General features: G+C 37.7%; 1 protein-coding gene across 2 annotated transcripts in view; it reads right to left on the reverse strand.

Moving 5' to 3' along the window:
• Positions 1-5,406: 5,406 nt before the first annotated feature.
• Ftcdnl1 (formiminotransferase cyclodeaminase N-terminal like) overlaps positions 5,407-12,444 on the reverse strand; it is a 53,207-nt gene continuing 46,169 nt past the window's right edge. Inside the window, exon 5 of one of the 2 annotated variants that reach the window (XM_048808250.1) lies at positions 5,407-5,571. In XM_048808250.1, coding sequence (XP_048664207.1) covers positions 5,513-5,571 — 59 coding nt within the window. In that variant the 3' untranslated portion in view covers positions 5,407-5,512. Of the gene's footprint in view, positions 5,572-9,053; positions 11,432-12,444 lie in introns of those variants that run through there. The other variant, XM_015481200.2, reaches the window with a different exon arrangement.

The raw sequence follows: 12,444 nt of genomic DNA on the forward strand, positions 1-12,444 counted from the left end.
GAATGGTTAAAGAAAGAGCAGAAAGTTTGCTTCAAATTGCTATTTTCCTGAATATTAAATAATGAACTTAAAAATACTGATAGTCATCAAAATATATCTTCAACTGAAGCATATTTCTCTGCCAAATGGTAGCATAATTGGAGTTAAAATATGTGAACTGTATTTATAACACTCACAAATTATATACTACTTAAAACTGACTTTATTGGATTACAATTAAGAAACTATTGACCTGGACTTTGAGTGCACTTGGTTTTAACTTTCAACAATCAACTCGAGATCAATTGCTTCTTCAAGTCAATATCTAGATTTTAATGGATAATTGAAGATTTCAAAACATATACACATAAGCTGATTAGATGTGATTGGCATAGTCCCTGTTGTAAATTCTAGATCAATGGCAAATTTACTGATATTACAAAATTTGCTCATGCAGTGGTTTCCTTTTGTTAAGAACTACCCTTAAAAAAAAAAAAAAAAAAAAAACCCCAATCAACCTACACCAAAATGCCCTTTCTGGCTCAGAAAACAAGCATATCTTTCAATGTCTAACCCTTTACAGAGTCATCTGCATCAAACTGTAGGGCTTTATGCCTTCAGCCCTCACGACTGACCCTAAACTGTGAGATCTAAATTTTCACAGTAACATGTTCTCCTTTGCAGCTTCTCAAAGAACTGACCACCAAATCATCCTTATAAGAAAGAAAAACATAAAAGAATCCCACATTTTCTATTATTAAATAGTAGAATCACAACCATAATTATACCAAAAGCATTATTGATATATAATATATATGCTTATAAGTTACACAATAATTTCTAATGAGAAATATAATATTGAATAGTTATAAAGACATTCTTTCAATTTCATTTTCAATATATGCTCATTAGTAATAGTGAAGGATAAATCTCATTTAAGAAGAAACAAATCTCAATATACAGAATGAATGAACCAATTTATACCACAGGTGAAATTCCACGAGATAATCACATATTTATTCTAAGAAGAAAGCTACATATTCTACTGTCTGGGTAGGAATACCTGAAGTTTCATGCTTCTGAGTGCCTGAACTCATTTTTATTTACAAAAAAATTCACACACCCAAAATGCTATTTTAAAATCTAAGAAATCTGTTCTGAATCTCATTTTACTATTTAATAGAGCAGCTGAAAAATGACTTAAAGATGTGGCCATATGGTGTGAAAAATCCAGAATCAAGGAAAGAATGAGATACTGTAAACACGTAAAAAGCAATAAAAGGAGAGATCTCTGAGCTCAGTTAATGAGAAGCTGGTGATGGAGACTGTCTCTTATTGATTACATTTGAGGACACTGACTCACTGGTGTTTTCTAAAACATGAATTCTGCATCTCAAGTATCTGAGAGATTCAGCTAAGTCTCTTTCCCTCAGCCTGGAATTGTTTGCACAGAAAGACTCCACAGAATAAATTACTGAGGCTTCCAGCACAGCTCAATTAGCTGAATGAAGCAGGGAGAGAAAAGCTCCAATCTGGTAGCCACAGAATCTGGCATAATTTTTGCTTAAAGAGTTTACAAGTGGATCATGGGGCATTTAAAAGACAGTCTGAATTTCAGAGTAAAGATAACTGCAAGAGGCATGAGGAGCTCAAATGAACACTTTTCCCCAGTGACGCCTCCATAGTAAGTTAGGTGTTTGTATACTCAAGACATTTTATGTGTCTTTATGAGGAATTCTGAGGTTTCCACTCCCATTCACCCTGTCTTACACATAAGATGAGCCAATCTCTCAGTTCCCTAGAAGCTCCAAACAGTTCTTACTTTAACCATACTTTATGCATGCAACTCAACTTCATGTAACAAAAACATAAGTCAGGTGATAAGTGATTAAACTATCCACACCTAGAGAGTGGATAGTTTGGCCTAGTACCAGGGCTTTGAACTTGGTTATTTGTATGTTAATTTATTCAAAAAAGATTTTCTGACACCAGGTATTGGAATTACCAAGGTTAATAAAACAGTCCCTGTTCTCAAAAGAGTCTAGTTCACAGTCTGGTGGGGGAAAACTGCCTTGCAAACAAAATTTATAATAAATGAGTCAAATACTCCAGCTAAGCTGTGTAAAGTTTTCAGAGAGGGCTCCTCAGTTGGGGAAGTGCTCTGGGTTCTGCTGAGTGACAGTGTACCTATGTCCTCAGAGTCATTTTTTATTTAACTTTGTAGGAGACATACAAATGTCTTAAAGGCCCCAGAGACATTTCCCTCACTTCCTTGAAAGTTCAGTGGACCCTTCCCACCTAAGCCTTCCTCTTAATTCCAGTGGTGAGTGGCAGAGAGGAGATCAGAGAGGGACTTCTGTGAGGGTGGCTTACAGCACACTCAGTCTCTGCCCCTTGGTCCTTCCAAACCACTTGGTGACAGGACAACAATAAAGGAGGAAAAATGCTAACATTCTTAGGGTTTGGTTACATATTAGCAACTGACTGTTGCCCTCAACCATACACAATCCCACACTGAAAAAGTCAGTAGCTGTGGAAGCTGGGAAAACCACAACACAAATGCTGAAAGCCCCATGTTGTACCAGCAGCGTTTTCTTACAAATAGATGACATCCTCGTCAGTAGCAAGTGATGAAAGCACAAGGAATGACTGGAAGATAGCAGGGGTGGGCCTGTGAGGGAATCCTGTAGAAAGGGAAGAGAGATTTGCAACAGCTGAGAGGAAATCCTGAGAAGCCAACCTCCAAAATCACTGAACCCACTTTTGGTCCAACATTGCCTCGCCTGCCTGGGGGATTTGGCCTCCTTCCAGTGGCAGTGCCCTCGTGTGCTACACTGAAAATAAAACAAAGGACACCATTCATCATATTTTTCAACAACTGGTTTCTTTTTTAAAGTTTGAAAGAAAAACTTGGCAATCATAAAGCTGAGTTTTTTATTTTTATATATTTTCTTGTTAGTGTCAAAATAAACTGGAGAAGAAAAAAATAGTCCAATGGTAAGAAAAGGAAAATACACAAACCCGTTCAGAGCTCAGTTGGCCACACACTGCCATCCGACTAACACCAAACCGTGGAATGCATCGCTCTCAAGTTCTCCCAACCCAGAGAGCTGACTGCCTTCTGCTTCTGTAAGATGTGGCTACTTAGGGAAATTCAAATAGGCTCCCAGTGTTAACTATGCTGAATATTTACTTTAATCAAAGTGACATTTCCCAGATGGTGTCATCCAGAAAACCTCATCTGAAATGAGGAGTATAGGTGAATTCAGTTGTACATTCCAGGGAAAATTGAATGCAGGTGTTCCCCCATTTTAAGATGAAAATACAAAACTATGAAACAAATAAGTTTATGACATGAATGTCCCCTCCCTATGGGTATCTGGTACCTGGAATGGGAACCAGCCAAGCCACATGAAGGTGTGAATGTAGAAATGCCATCTTTTGCCTTATCAATTGTATGGCCCTAACACTCCTGGGTGGGTGTTAATTCTGAGACTGAAACTTTTTAATCACCTATTCAAATGGTAATGGTTTGTCATTTTAAAGAGAAAGCTCATGCATACTTGCTTCTAGAATGGTTGATAGATACCTATTTCTTAATATTTATTTTTTAGTTGTAGATGGACATAATAACTTTATTTCATTTGTATGTGGTGCTGAGGTTTGAACCCAGTGCCTCACGTGTGCTAGGCGAGCACTTTACCACTGAGCCACAACCTCAGCCCCCTAGATACCTATTTTTAATCATTAATATTTGAGATATAACTTTCCTGGTATGCAACTTCCCACCCAGATACACTAATTCTTTGTAGTTGCACTAGAGATTTGTTTGGAAAAAAAACAGAAATTCTATTTCATATAATTATCATGAGAAAAGAAACAATTCCTTGTATTTATAATTGTATATACTACAACAACACACTTATTCCTGCAGCCCAGAGCTTCTGTTTTGAAGGAGATGACTAAGAACTCCAACCTTTGCTTATAATTTTATGCTTCTAAAACTGGAAAGATTTCCCACAAACTAGTTCCTGGCTCCACACCTCTTTAATCTTGCATCTCCTTTACTTCTTACATACTTCTCGTGCTGGGCACCAGAGGACACACTGATTTGTCATACCCCTCCAGTTCTGCTGTGTGCATCACAGCACTGAGTGAGCCATCACTGAGGGTGAAAGTGGTATTTCTGGAAGCCATTCCTATACTGGAAGAGCTGGCAAGTATTTAAGTACACATGGAAGTGACTATGAACCACATAAATATATCCCACTAAAACCTAATTATCCTCAACTCAACTTCTCCTTTATCTAAGTCCAAAAATGTCCGTAGCCACTCCCTGAACCAGCTACATAACTTGTGGGGCCCAGTGCAAAATGAAAATGTGAGTCCCCTTTCAAATTACCCAGAATTTCATGACAGTAATGACAGTACACTGAACCAAGCCCAGGACCAAGTGCTACTGCACAGGCTGCAAGGACCCTGACTGCTCCAATACCACCTGTCATGAAACAAAATATAATGAGACAGAGGTGAAAAAGACAACAGTTTCAATAAATTGTGCCTAAAATATCTTTCTTTTGCAAATTTAACGAAACCATATAATTATGTGAGCATATTACTAAGACCTATAAACACATTATCCAGATCTTACAAAGTCTTTATACAAATGAGGGTATCTACAGTTTACAAGTCATTAGCATAATAGTAAATCTGTTCCTGTGGAAATATAATAAATGTTCAATAAACACCTGGTGATGACATTTTGTCATCAGTGACTTTACAGCCCAGTCAGAAAAACAAACAAGAGAAGATAAATACAACCCTGCCATGCCTCAATGTCAAAGCCCAAAACCATAACTGCATAAAATGTGGGGATGAGAATTCAAAGTAAAAGATATGACCAACTGTCTACAGTTGCAGTCACTTCTCGGGTATTGGCTGCATAATCCAAATCCATTCTGGTTTTAGCTGCAGTGTGGGCCCCACTTGGAGGCAATTTTCCTCCCTGATTTAAATACTAATGGGGACCACTCTAATCCTGTGGTTGACTTGGCGCTTTAAGGATAGTGGGAGTCATTCCAGGAATCTCTCAATTAGTTAAAGCAAGTTTATGGCTCAACTCAGGGAAATTCAGCTGGGAGAGACCTGAAGGCATGGGTTGCATCTTTCACCTCCCCACTTGGTGAGACAGGATTGTGTCTAGCATTGCAGAGTGCACAATCCTGAGGAGGAAGCACTACAAAACTAATCCAGGGAGAAAGCTATAAAACTAGATGCTGACAGGTTTTCTAGGTATGAGAAGAATGAAATAAATGGGCAACAAATCAGTAGTTAATAATTATGGAAAAGACAGATCTGGAAGAAATTTTATTTTTATTTATTTATTTTTTTAATATGCTTTAATGAGATATTGCATTTTATTTATTTATTTATTTTATTAGTTGCTCAAGATAATACAATGATCTTGACATATCATACATTTGATTCAAATAGGGTATGAAGAAATTTTAAATGAGGAAAGAATACTGAAGTATTAAGGGGGTGGGAGATCTGAGGTCTGGAAGAAGTCCTGGGATCCTGAGGTGGGGTCTCCTATAAGAGGGGTAGGTAAATCAGTCAAAAGTACAATTTTTAACTGGATTACAAAAAACTAGAGATAAAAGATGCTCAGGCCTAGAAGAGCCCTGGAGTATTGAGGACATGGGTCCAAGAGCATTAGTTAGGGTTAAGGCAGTGGTAGAACCTTTTAGGATATGAAATATGGTAGGAGGGGTCTCCTGGTTGGCCCAGTAGGCTAAAAGAACTTGGACAATTGCATTACTTTATAGTCACTTACACGAGAGGGTTAAGACAAATCAGGTAATAGTTCCTGATGATTAGTTGGTACTCAATTAAAGACAGATACAAACAGTGATGTCTAAAGGGTTCACTCAAGAATTTTTGGTACCATTTTATCTTCCTTTTATCCTTGCAAAATATTGGAGTGGACACCATGAAGGAAGATGAAGTACTAAACATAATTTTTGGAAAAACATAGTAATATTTATCAATTACCAAAAATCCATTACATGCACCAGAAATGACAGTTTTATAACAATGGGTTACTGTTAAACTACATCATTTTCAATTATTACTTTTTTCAAAGCAGTTAGTCTTTCCTCAGGGAAATACAGGTAAGGAGTTAGGAAACAAAAACTGGCTGCAGATGGGATTTGGGGTTTGCTTAGTAAAAGCTGAGAGGATGATATGCAGAAAGGTTGGGCAAGGTATTTGGCTGGGGGCTTCCCACAGCTAAAAGGAATCAGATAGATACCTGACAGATGAAGAAGACTACAAAAGGAAAGACAAGTAACAATTACAGGGATTTAAAAGACAATTTTTAAAATGCATAGTTACATTAGTCTTCATTTTGAATGCTAGAATAAACTCCTACATTAAAAACACTCATTGGAAAACTCTATCCGAAAGGAGGTGCTGGGAAATGAAACTGACCAAATTAAACTGTTCTATTGTGTGCATGCATGTATGACTATCCAACAATAAATATATATCATGTGTGATTATAATATGCCAATAAAAATTAAAATATAAATATTAATTAATTAAAGTTTAAAAAAAAAAGAACAATCAAATGGGTATCACGATGTGTCCCACCCTTACTTCAAGTCAACACTCAGCTCTCTACTAGTTGAAATAGTAAGAATGTCACAAAGGAACACAGAATTTGACAAAATTAAAACAGATAAGATAATAAAGTGCTAGTGAGAAGAAAAAGAGAGTAACCATCAATGGTGATGCTGTAGTTCCACTGGGAACAATGTTCATTCAGCAAATGTTCTGCCTTCTTCTCCCTGCTCTCTGTTGTTCAGTTGATTGGTTTGTTTCTACAGGACCCACAATGGGCCCAGTCAAAATAAAACAGAAACCACATCTAGTACTTCAAAAGAAATAACGTAAAAACTGCTCAGCAGCTGCTGGAAAACTAAAAAAATAAAAGGACCATGACATTGTAAAATAGCTGCAGCAAGAACTACCCACTACAGCTGAAGAAACAGAGGCTGGTTTCTCAGAGTCCAGGAGGCTCAGTGAAGAGGCCTTCCAGACCCGGGGCTCAGGCCTCTGAGGATAAGGCACTGCTCAGCTCATGCTGGGGTTTCTGAGGATCATGACGAAGCCAATTCTGAAAGTGTCACAAAAAAAAGTTGGAGCCTGGAACCAAGAGCTACCATCAGGGTGAAGAACTACTGCTGAGTTGGGGCTGTCATAGACAGTTAACAGCAAAAAGCAAGCCCCCTTCCCTTCTCCAGCCTGCAGCCTTCCCTGTCTGGCACCCCACATATGAGAGCCGAGCAGAAAACTAGTTGGCTAAGAAAAAATGTGGTTTGCAGAGTGCCAACATCAGAAAGCCGAGTTATGGAAGAGTGGGTGCAGAGCCGAGAGACAATAGATTGAACATACACAAGAAAATTGCAGAAAGAGAAATCTGTCCCGTGTTTAGGTCTGTTTCTCACATCTTAACTTATACTAAGCTAATTTGTCTCAAAACATTACAACTAGGGACAAAGAAAGTTGGCAGAATAATCCAAAGACAGTCTGAGTTCCACCCCAGCCATGCTCACTGGCACATTTGCTTACATTTTCAAGAAGCATTCTAAGAGATTGCTGTTATGTCCTAATTGTTCTTACCTACAAAAAATGGGCTCCTTGGAAGCCATGTGCAGCTTGCTTAAAACAATAAGCTTTTCTAACCCCCAAGCACAACGTACTCTGGGAGCATGGTCTGGATGCTTATCAAACAAGTTCCTGGGCCAATCTCTGAAGTCTCTGGGCAAGTACAAACAACAGAGTCAAATAAATGCCTTTAAAAGCAAGGCAGTGGAGCACGTACCCTGTCAGTGAGATCCTCATATTCCCACAGAGTAAACAGTAACATGAGAATATTTATATGAAACAAAACTGTCTATCAAGCCTGCTTTGGCTCAGCCAGAGGGAATGATAAATTCCTTGCAGATCTCTCATAGAGTGGTCCTTTGTTGACCACGGACGCCACTTCCAAGACAGTACAAACCAATTACAGAACAAGGCTTTTCATTATGTCAGGGAATGAAAATATTACCCCCCATTTTGTTTTATTTCACAGTTATATTTTACTTACCCCCCACCCTGGCCTTTTGTTGAAATATTTTAATTTATCATGAGACAAGCCAAATTTAGGTTGGAAACAAATGACACCCCCCACCCACCCATACACACGCAAACAAACCTTATCCCCCTCATAGTCTAGCTTCTTGCTTTCCTTATCCCTCTTTAAAAAAAAAAAAAAAAAAAACTCAAAGCTAAAGTTTAAAGTTGGGTAGAACAAAAACACTGAAGAGTTGATTCAAGATAAATTTTATTTGTCCACATGGATGTGGGCCTATCCACAACTGGCACAAGTCATGGGCAAAGTCAGCTGGCAGGAGCGAGAGGTGAAGCCAGCTGTGAAGCCACACACCATACAATGTCCACTCTGTGGCAAAATGAATTTTTAAAAGTACTGAAGAAACATGTGTACAAATCTGGTCTGTTTCCAAAGAGACCAATCTGAGGTAAGGTTGACATGAGTCAGGGTAGAGGTTTGCTCACTTGGTCAGGTTTCCTTAATCTGATGGGATAATCCTTCCTGGTTACTGCAGATCCCGCCCAGCTAATTCTGCCAGTTCATGCACAGCAAGAGCTGATGATGCCATGCCCGTCCATGGGAAAACCTCAGCAATCTACAGCTGGTTCAGACTTCCTGGAGTACCATGATGGAAGCATGGGGAATCAGAAGATGAATGAGACAAGAAGTATGATTGTGCTGGTTTTGAAAATTATAATAAAATAGTAAATTATTGTTTTTAAGTAGTTGGATCAAAGGCCAAATTTTATCAACTCTATTTTAAACTAAAACCCCATTCTAAACCAGATTTCATAAGTTAACAGCGGAATCCATCATAATAGATTCAAAAGAGAAAACAGTGCTCATATATTTGTATACATTAATGAATATTAGAAATTGGCCGACTTTTTATTTAGAAACTGTGGATTCAGTGAAATTACCTTATTCAGATGTTTGTCTTTTTTCTTAACTTTTTTGGAACAAATACATGCTTTTTTTTTCTAACTATGATAATTATATACAATATAAATTTTATCATTTTGATCATTCTTAAATATGTAATTCAGTATAAGTATATCCATATTGTTGTGCAATCACTACCACCATCCATCTCGAGAGATTTTTCATCTTTTAAAACTGAAACACTATACCTAGTAAGTAAATGTGTGGCTACACATAGGTCTCGACCAAAGCCAGCAGTCTGGAACACAGAGAAAAGAACCTGGAGAGCTTAACCTTGGTAACTGGAAAATTAATCCACCTCTCTTACAACCCCAAAAGAATCAATGGCATCTTATGCTTTTATCCCCTCTCTGCCATTCAATACAGATGCCCCCAAACTGAAGAAAAGTTCTAGAATATATTAGCAAAGACTACTACTAATAAGTTTCATTTTTATGTTATAGTTTACAAATGTTTATTGCCCCCAACACAGCTCTTAGTGCAGAAATTATAGTTTCCCTGTTTCATAAATAATGAAACTGTGGCTATGTAGGGGATAAGAATAAGGACCAGAACCAAGTCCACCAACCCATTGTTCAGTGCTTATTCTGCTGGGTCACGTGGCTTCTGTCAAAGCAAGGAGGAATGAGGACTTATCATTTCTCTGTCATGACCCATCAGATCTCAATGGACAGCATTTTCCTTCTGCACCAGAGCAACTAATATTCCTTAAATATGAAAAACACACCTAGTCCATCATTTTTTATCTGTGTTGTAATTGTATAGAAAAGAAGATACAAAATCACAATTCTGGAACAGGGCAAATGAAATCAGACTCAAATGTAAGTTAAAAAATATTAGATCATCAGATCCTATAAAAAATTTGAGTTTGACCTCTTTTTAATCCCTTAAAATAGACTTGTATGTTGTGCTCTTTTTAGAGAAGTTCATTATCAGTTTTGATAAAGAGAATTAGTAGAAAAATTAATTTCTCTGAGATTTAAGAACAGAAAGCATTTATACTAAAATGTTTCAAATACTAAGGATTTATGTAAAACTGTTGGAATCAACAAGTAGCTTCTTTTACTTCACAAAGAAGTAACATGTTTTAGTTTGTTTCAAATAAAATTTCTTCCACTAGTATCTTTCTTTCTGTTTAGAAGTACTCAATTTCTAAACCTTTAGACTTTCCATTTAAATTACAAAAACAATAAACACTTCCTTGAAGTTATGCCCAACACCACCATGCTCTCTCCCTACATAAACAATAAAAACCTGGATAAATCTGGCTTATGGAGTTATCTCTGGGATGAACAATGGGTCGTTCTAAATGTAGCAAAGCCAGAAAGGACAATCATGCTTTGAAAGAAAGATTTTATTTTATAATTGCTCCACTTTTTAATCACTTAGTACATGATTTTCATAAATGCACATTTTAAAAAATTGACTACTCAAAAAAAAAAAAAAAAAAGAGTTGAGTACAGAACTTGGGAATACAGAATTCAGGAAAATCAGGCTGGGAGGGTAGGGCACTTGCCTAGCATGCACAAAGCCCTGGGTTCAGTCCCAGCAATTGTAAAACAAATTGTTCAGGAAAACCAAATTGAGTCTATTGTTGTTGTTGTTGTTGTTGTTATTTCATAAAGGTGGCTCAGCAACTATGGCCACCTTACTCAGGTTATTCAAAATGGCATCTAATGTACTTGACACAGAGCAGGCTCTCACAAAGTTTTGATGGTGACTAGAAACATCACAGGTGATTATGGATGATCTACAAGCATTTGTTATTGTTGTTGAGGAAATAATGCTTCCAATTTTTCAATACGCAGATGCAACCAAGTTCTTTGTATCTTCCTCTGATCTTCATTGATCAAAAGTAAATTTTGCAATGATTGATACTTTTCTTTAAAATTTCAGTGAAGCCTTAGATTGATCACATGAAAACACCTTCCCGAATCTTCCAGAATTCCCCAATATTTTCCTTTATAGCGTATTCAGCACAGTTCTTGCACTCCGGGGGTGTAAATCCAACTAGCGCTCTTCCTATGGTACCAATTCCCTGATTACTTGCCAACTTTTTAACTTGAGCTTCTATGTAATGTGGAGACACATAAGAAAAACGGTCCCCAAGAACACTATAAGTCACATATTGAGAGCCTTCTGAGGTGTCTGTAGTTTCTTGGTTTTCAAAACTCTCTACGTTGCAAGCTATCTCAATTTTCCCTTCGTGGGGAAAAGCCATTGCTTGGACACCCTTCAATCCATGTGCACTGGATCCTCTAATGGCATGAGCTATCTCTCTTCCCACAGACAAGTCTTGAGAATCTATTGTAACATTGCAGTTCATCACATATGGGCTGGCACCAACACCTAAATCATTAGAAAAGCATCTTAATAGAGCAGAACAAAGGTCTCACCTCAAAGATTCAATTCTTCAGTCAATTTTAATCAAAAGAGTGTACTTTACTTGGTTTAATTTTAAAAGAATACAAATATTCCTCATTTTAAACTCCAGGATTTTCCAAAGGTCTTTTTTAAAATAATAGGCATTTGAGCTACAAGCAGAGAATTTTATCTACTCTAAAGTAGCAGAGGGATGTTTAATTCCAGAAGAAGTAAGAAGAGCCCAGAATTTCTAAAATAACAACAGAGAACAGAAAGCACAATTATGAATTCAGTATCATCAGCTATATCAGGCCTTGGCTTTCACTCATCTCCACCGCCATCTCCAGAGACTGGAAGTCAGTGTCACTCCTATGGGTCTCAGAGACAGGAGTAAACCATACCTCTGTACGTGCCACTTTCTTCCCAAATGCCTGCCATCATGGATTAAAATGAACCTCCACACCAAATCTTGATTAGGAAAAGAGACAACTGAGAAGCAACTAACGGCCTCAGGATTGGGAAGGGCAAATGGACTCTGGTGTCTCAGATGATGTGAGTTTGGAAGGGTTTAGAGTGCCAAAGACATGCTCATGCCCTTCTTTTGCACAAACTATTGCAGGCAACTCTTTCTTCCATCCCCAGCTTCTTAAGAGACTGGGGCTGTCACTGCCAGCCAAAGCCCTGTTACTCTAGAGCTCAGGGGCAAATGTACTGCTTTTCCCTGCCTCAGGGATGGTGTAGCTCACATTACATAAATAGCTCTCCTCTAATTATAGTTTACATTATAAGATGGACAACTTGGTTAAATTAGCATTGGTATAAAAAGCTTAGGTTTGCAGTTTCCTCAATTTGGGGGAACCTTACATTTCTAAAAGCAACGTTGACTACGGATTGATGGGGATAAAAAGCTGACCTCATCTTCAGCATATGACAATTCCTTAGCTACTATTTCAACATTATTTTACTGATATTGCTTTTTCTGGCTACTTTCAAACTTA

The sequence above is a fragment of the Marmota marmota genome, unplaced genomic scaffold (genome assembly GCF_001458135.2).
Source record: "Marmota marmota marmota unplaced genomic scaffold, marMar, whole genome shotgun sequence".
Taxonomy (NCBI): domain Eukaryota; kingdom Metazoa; phylum Chordata; class Mammalia; order Rodentia; family Sciuridae; genus Marmota; species Marmota marmota.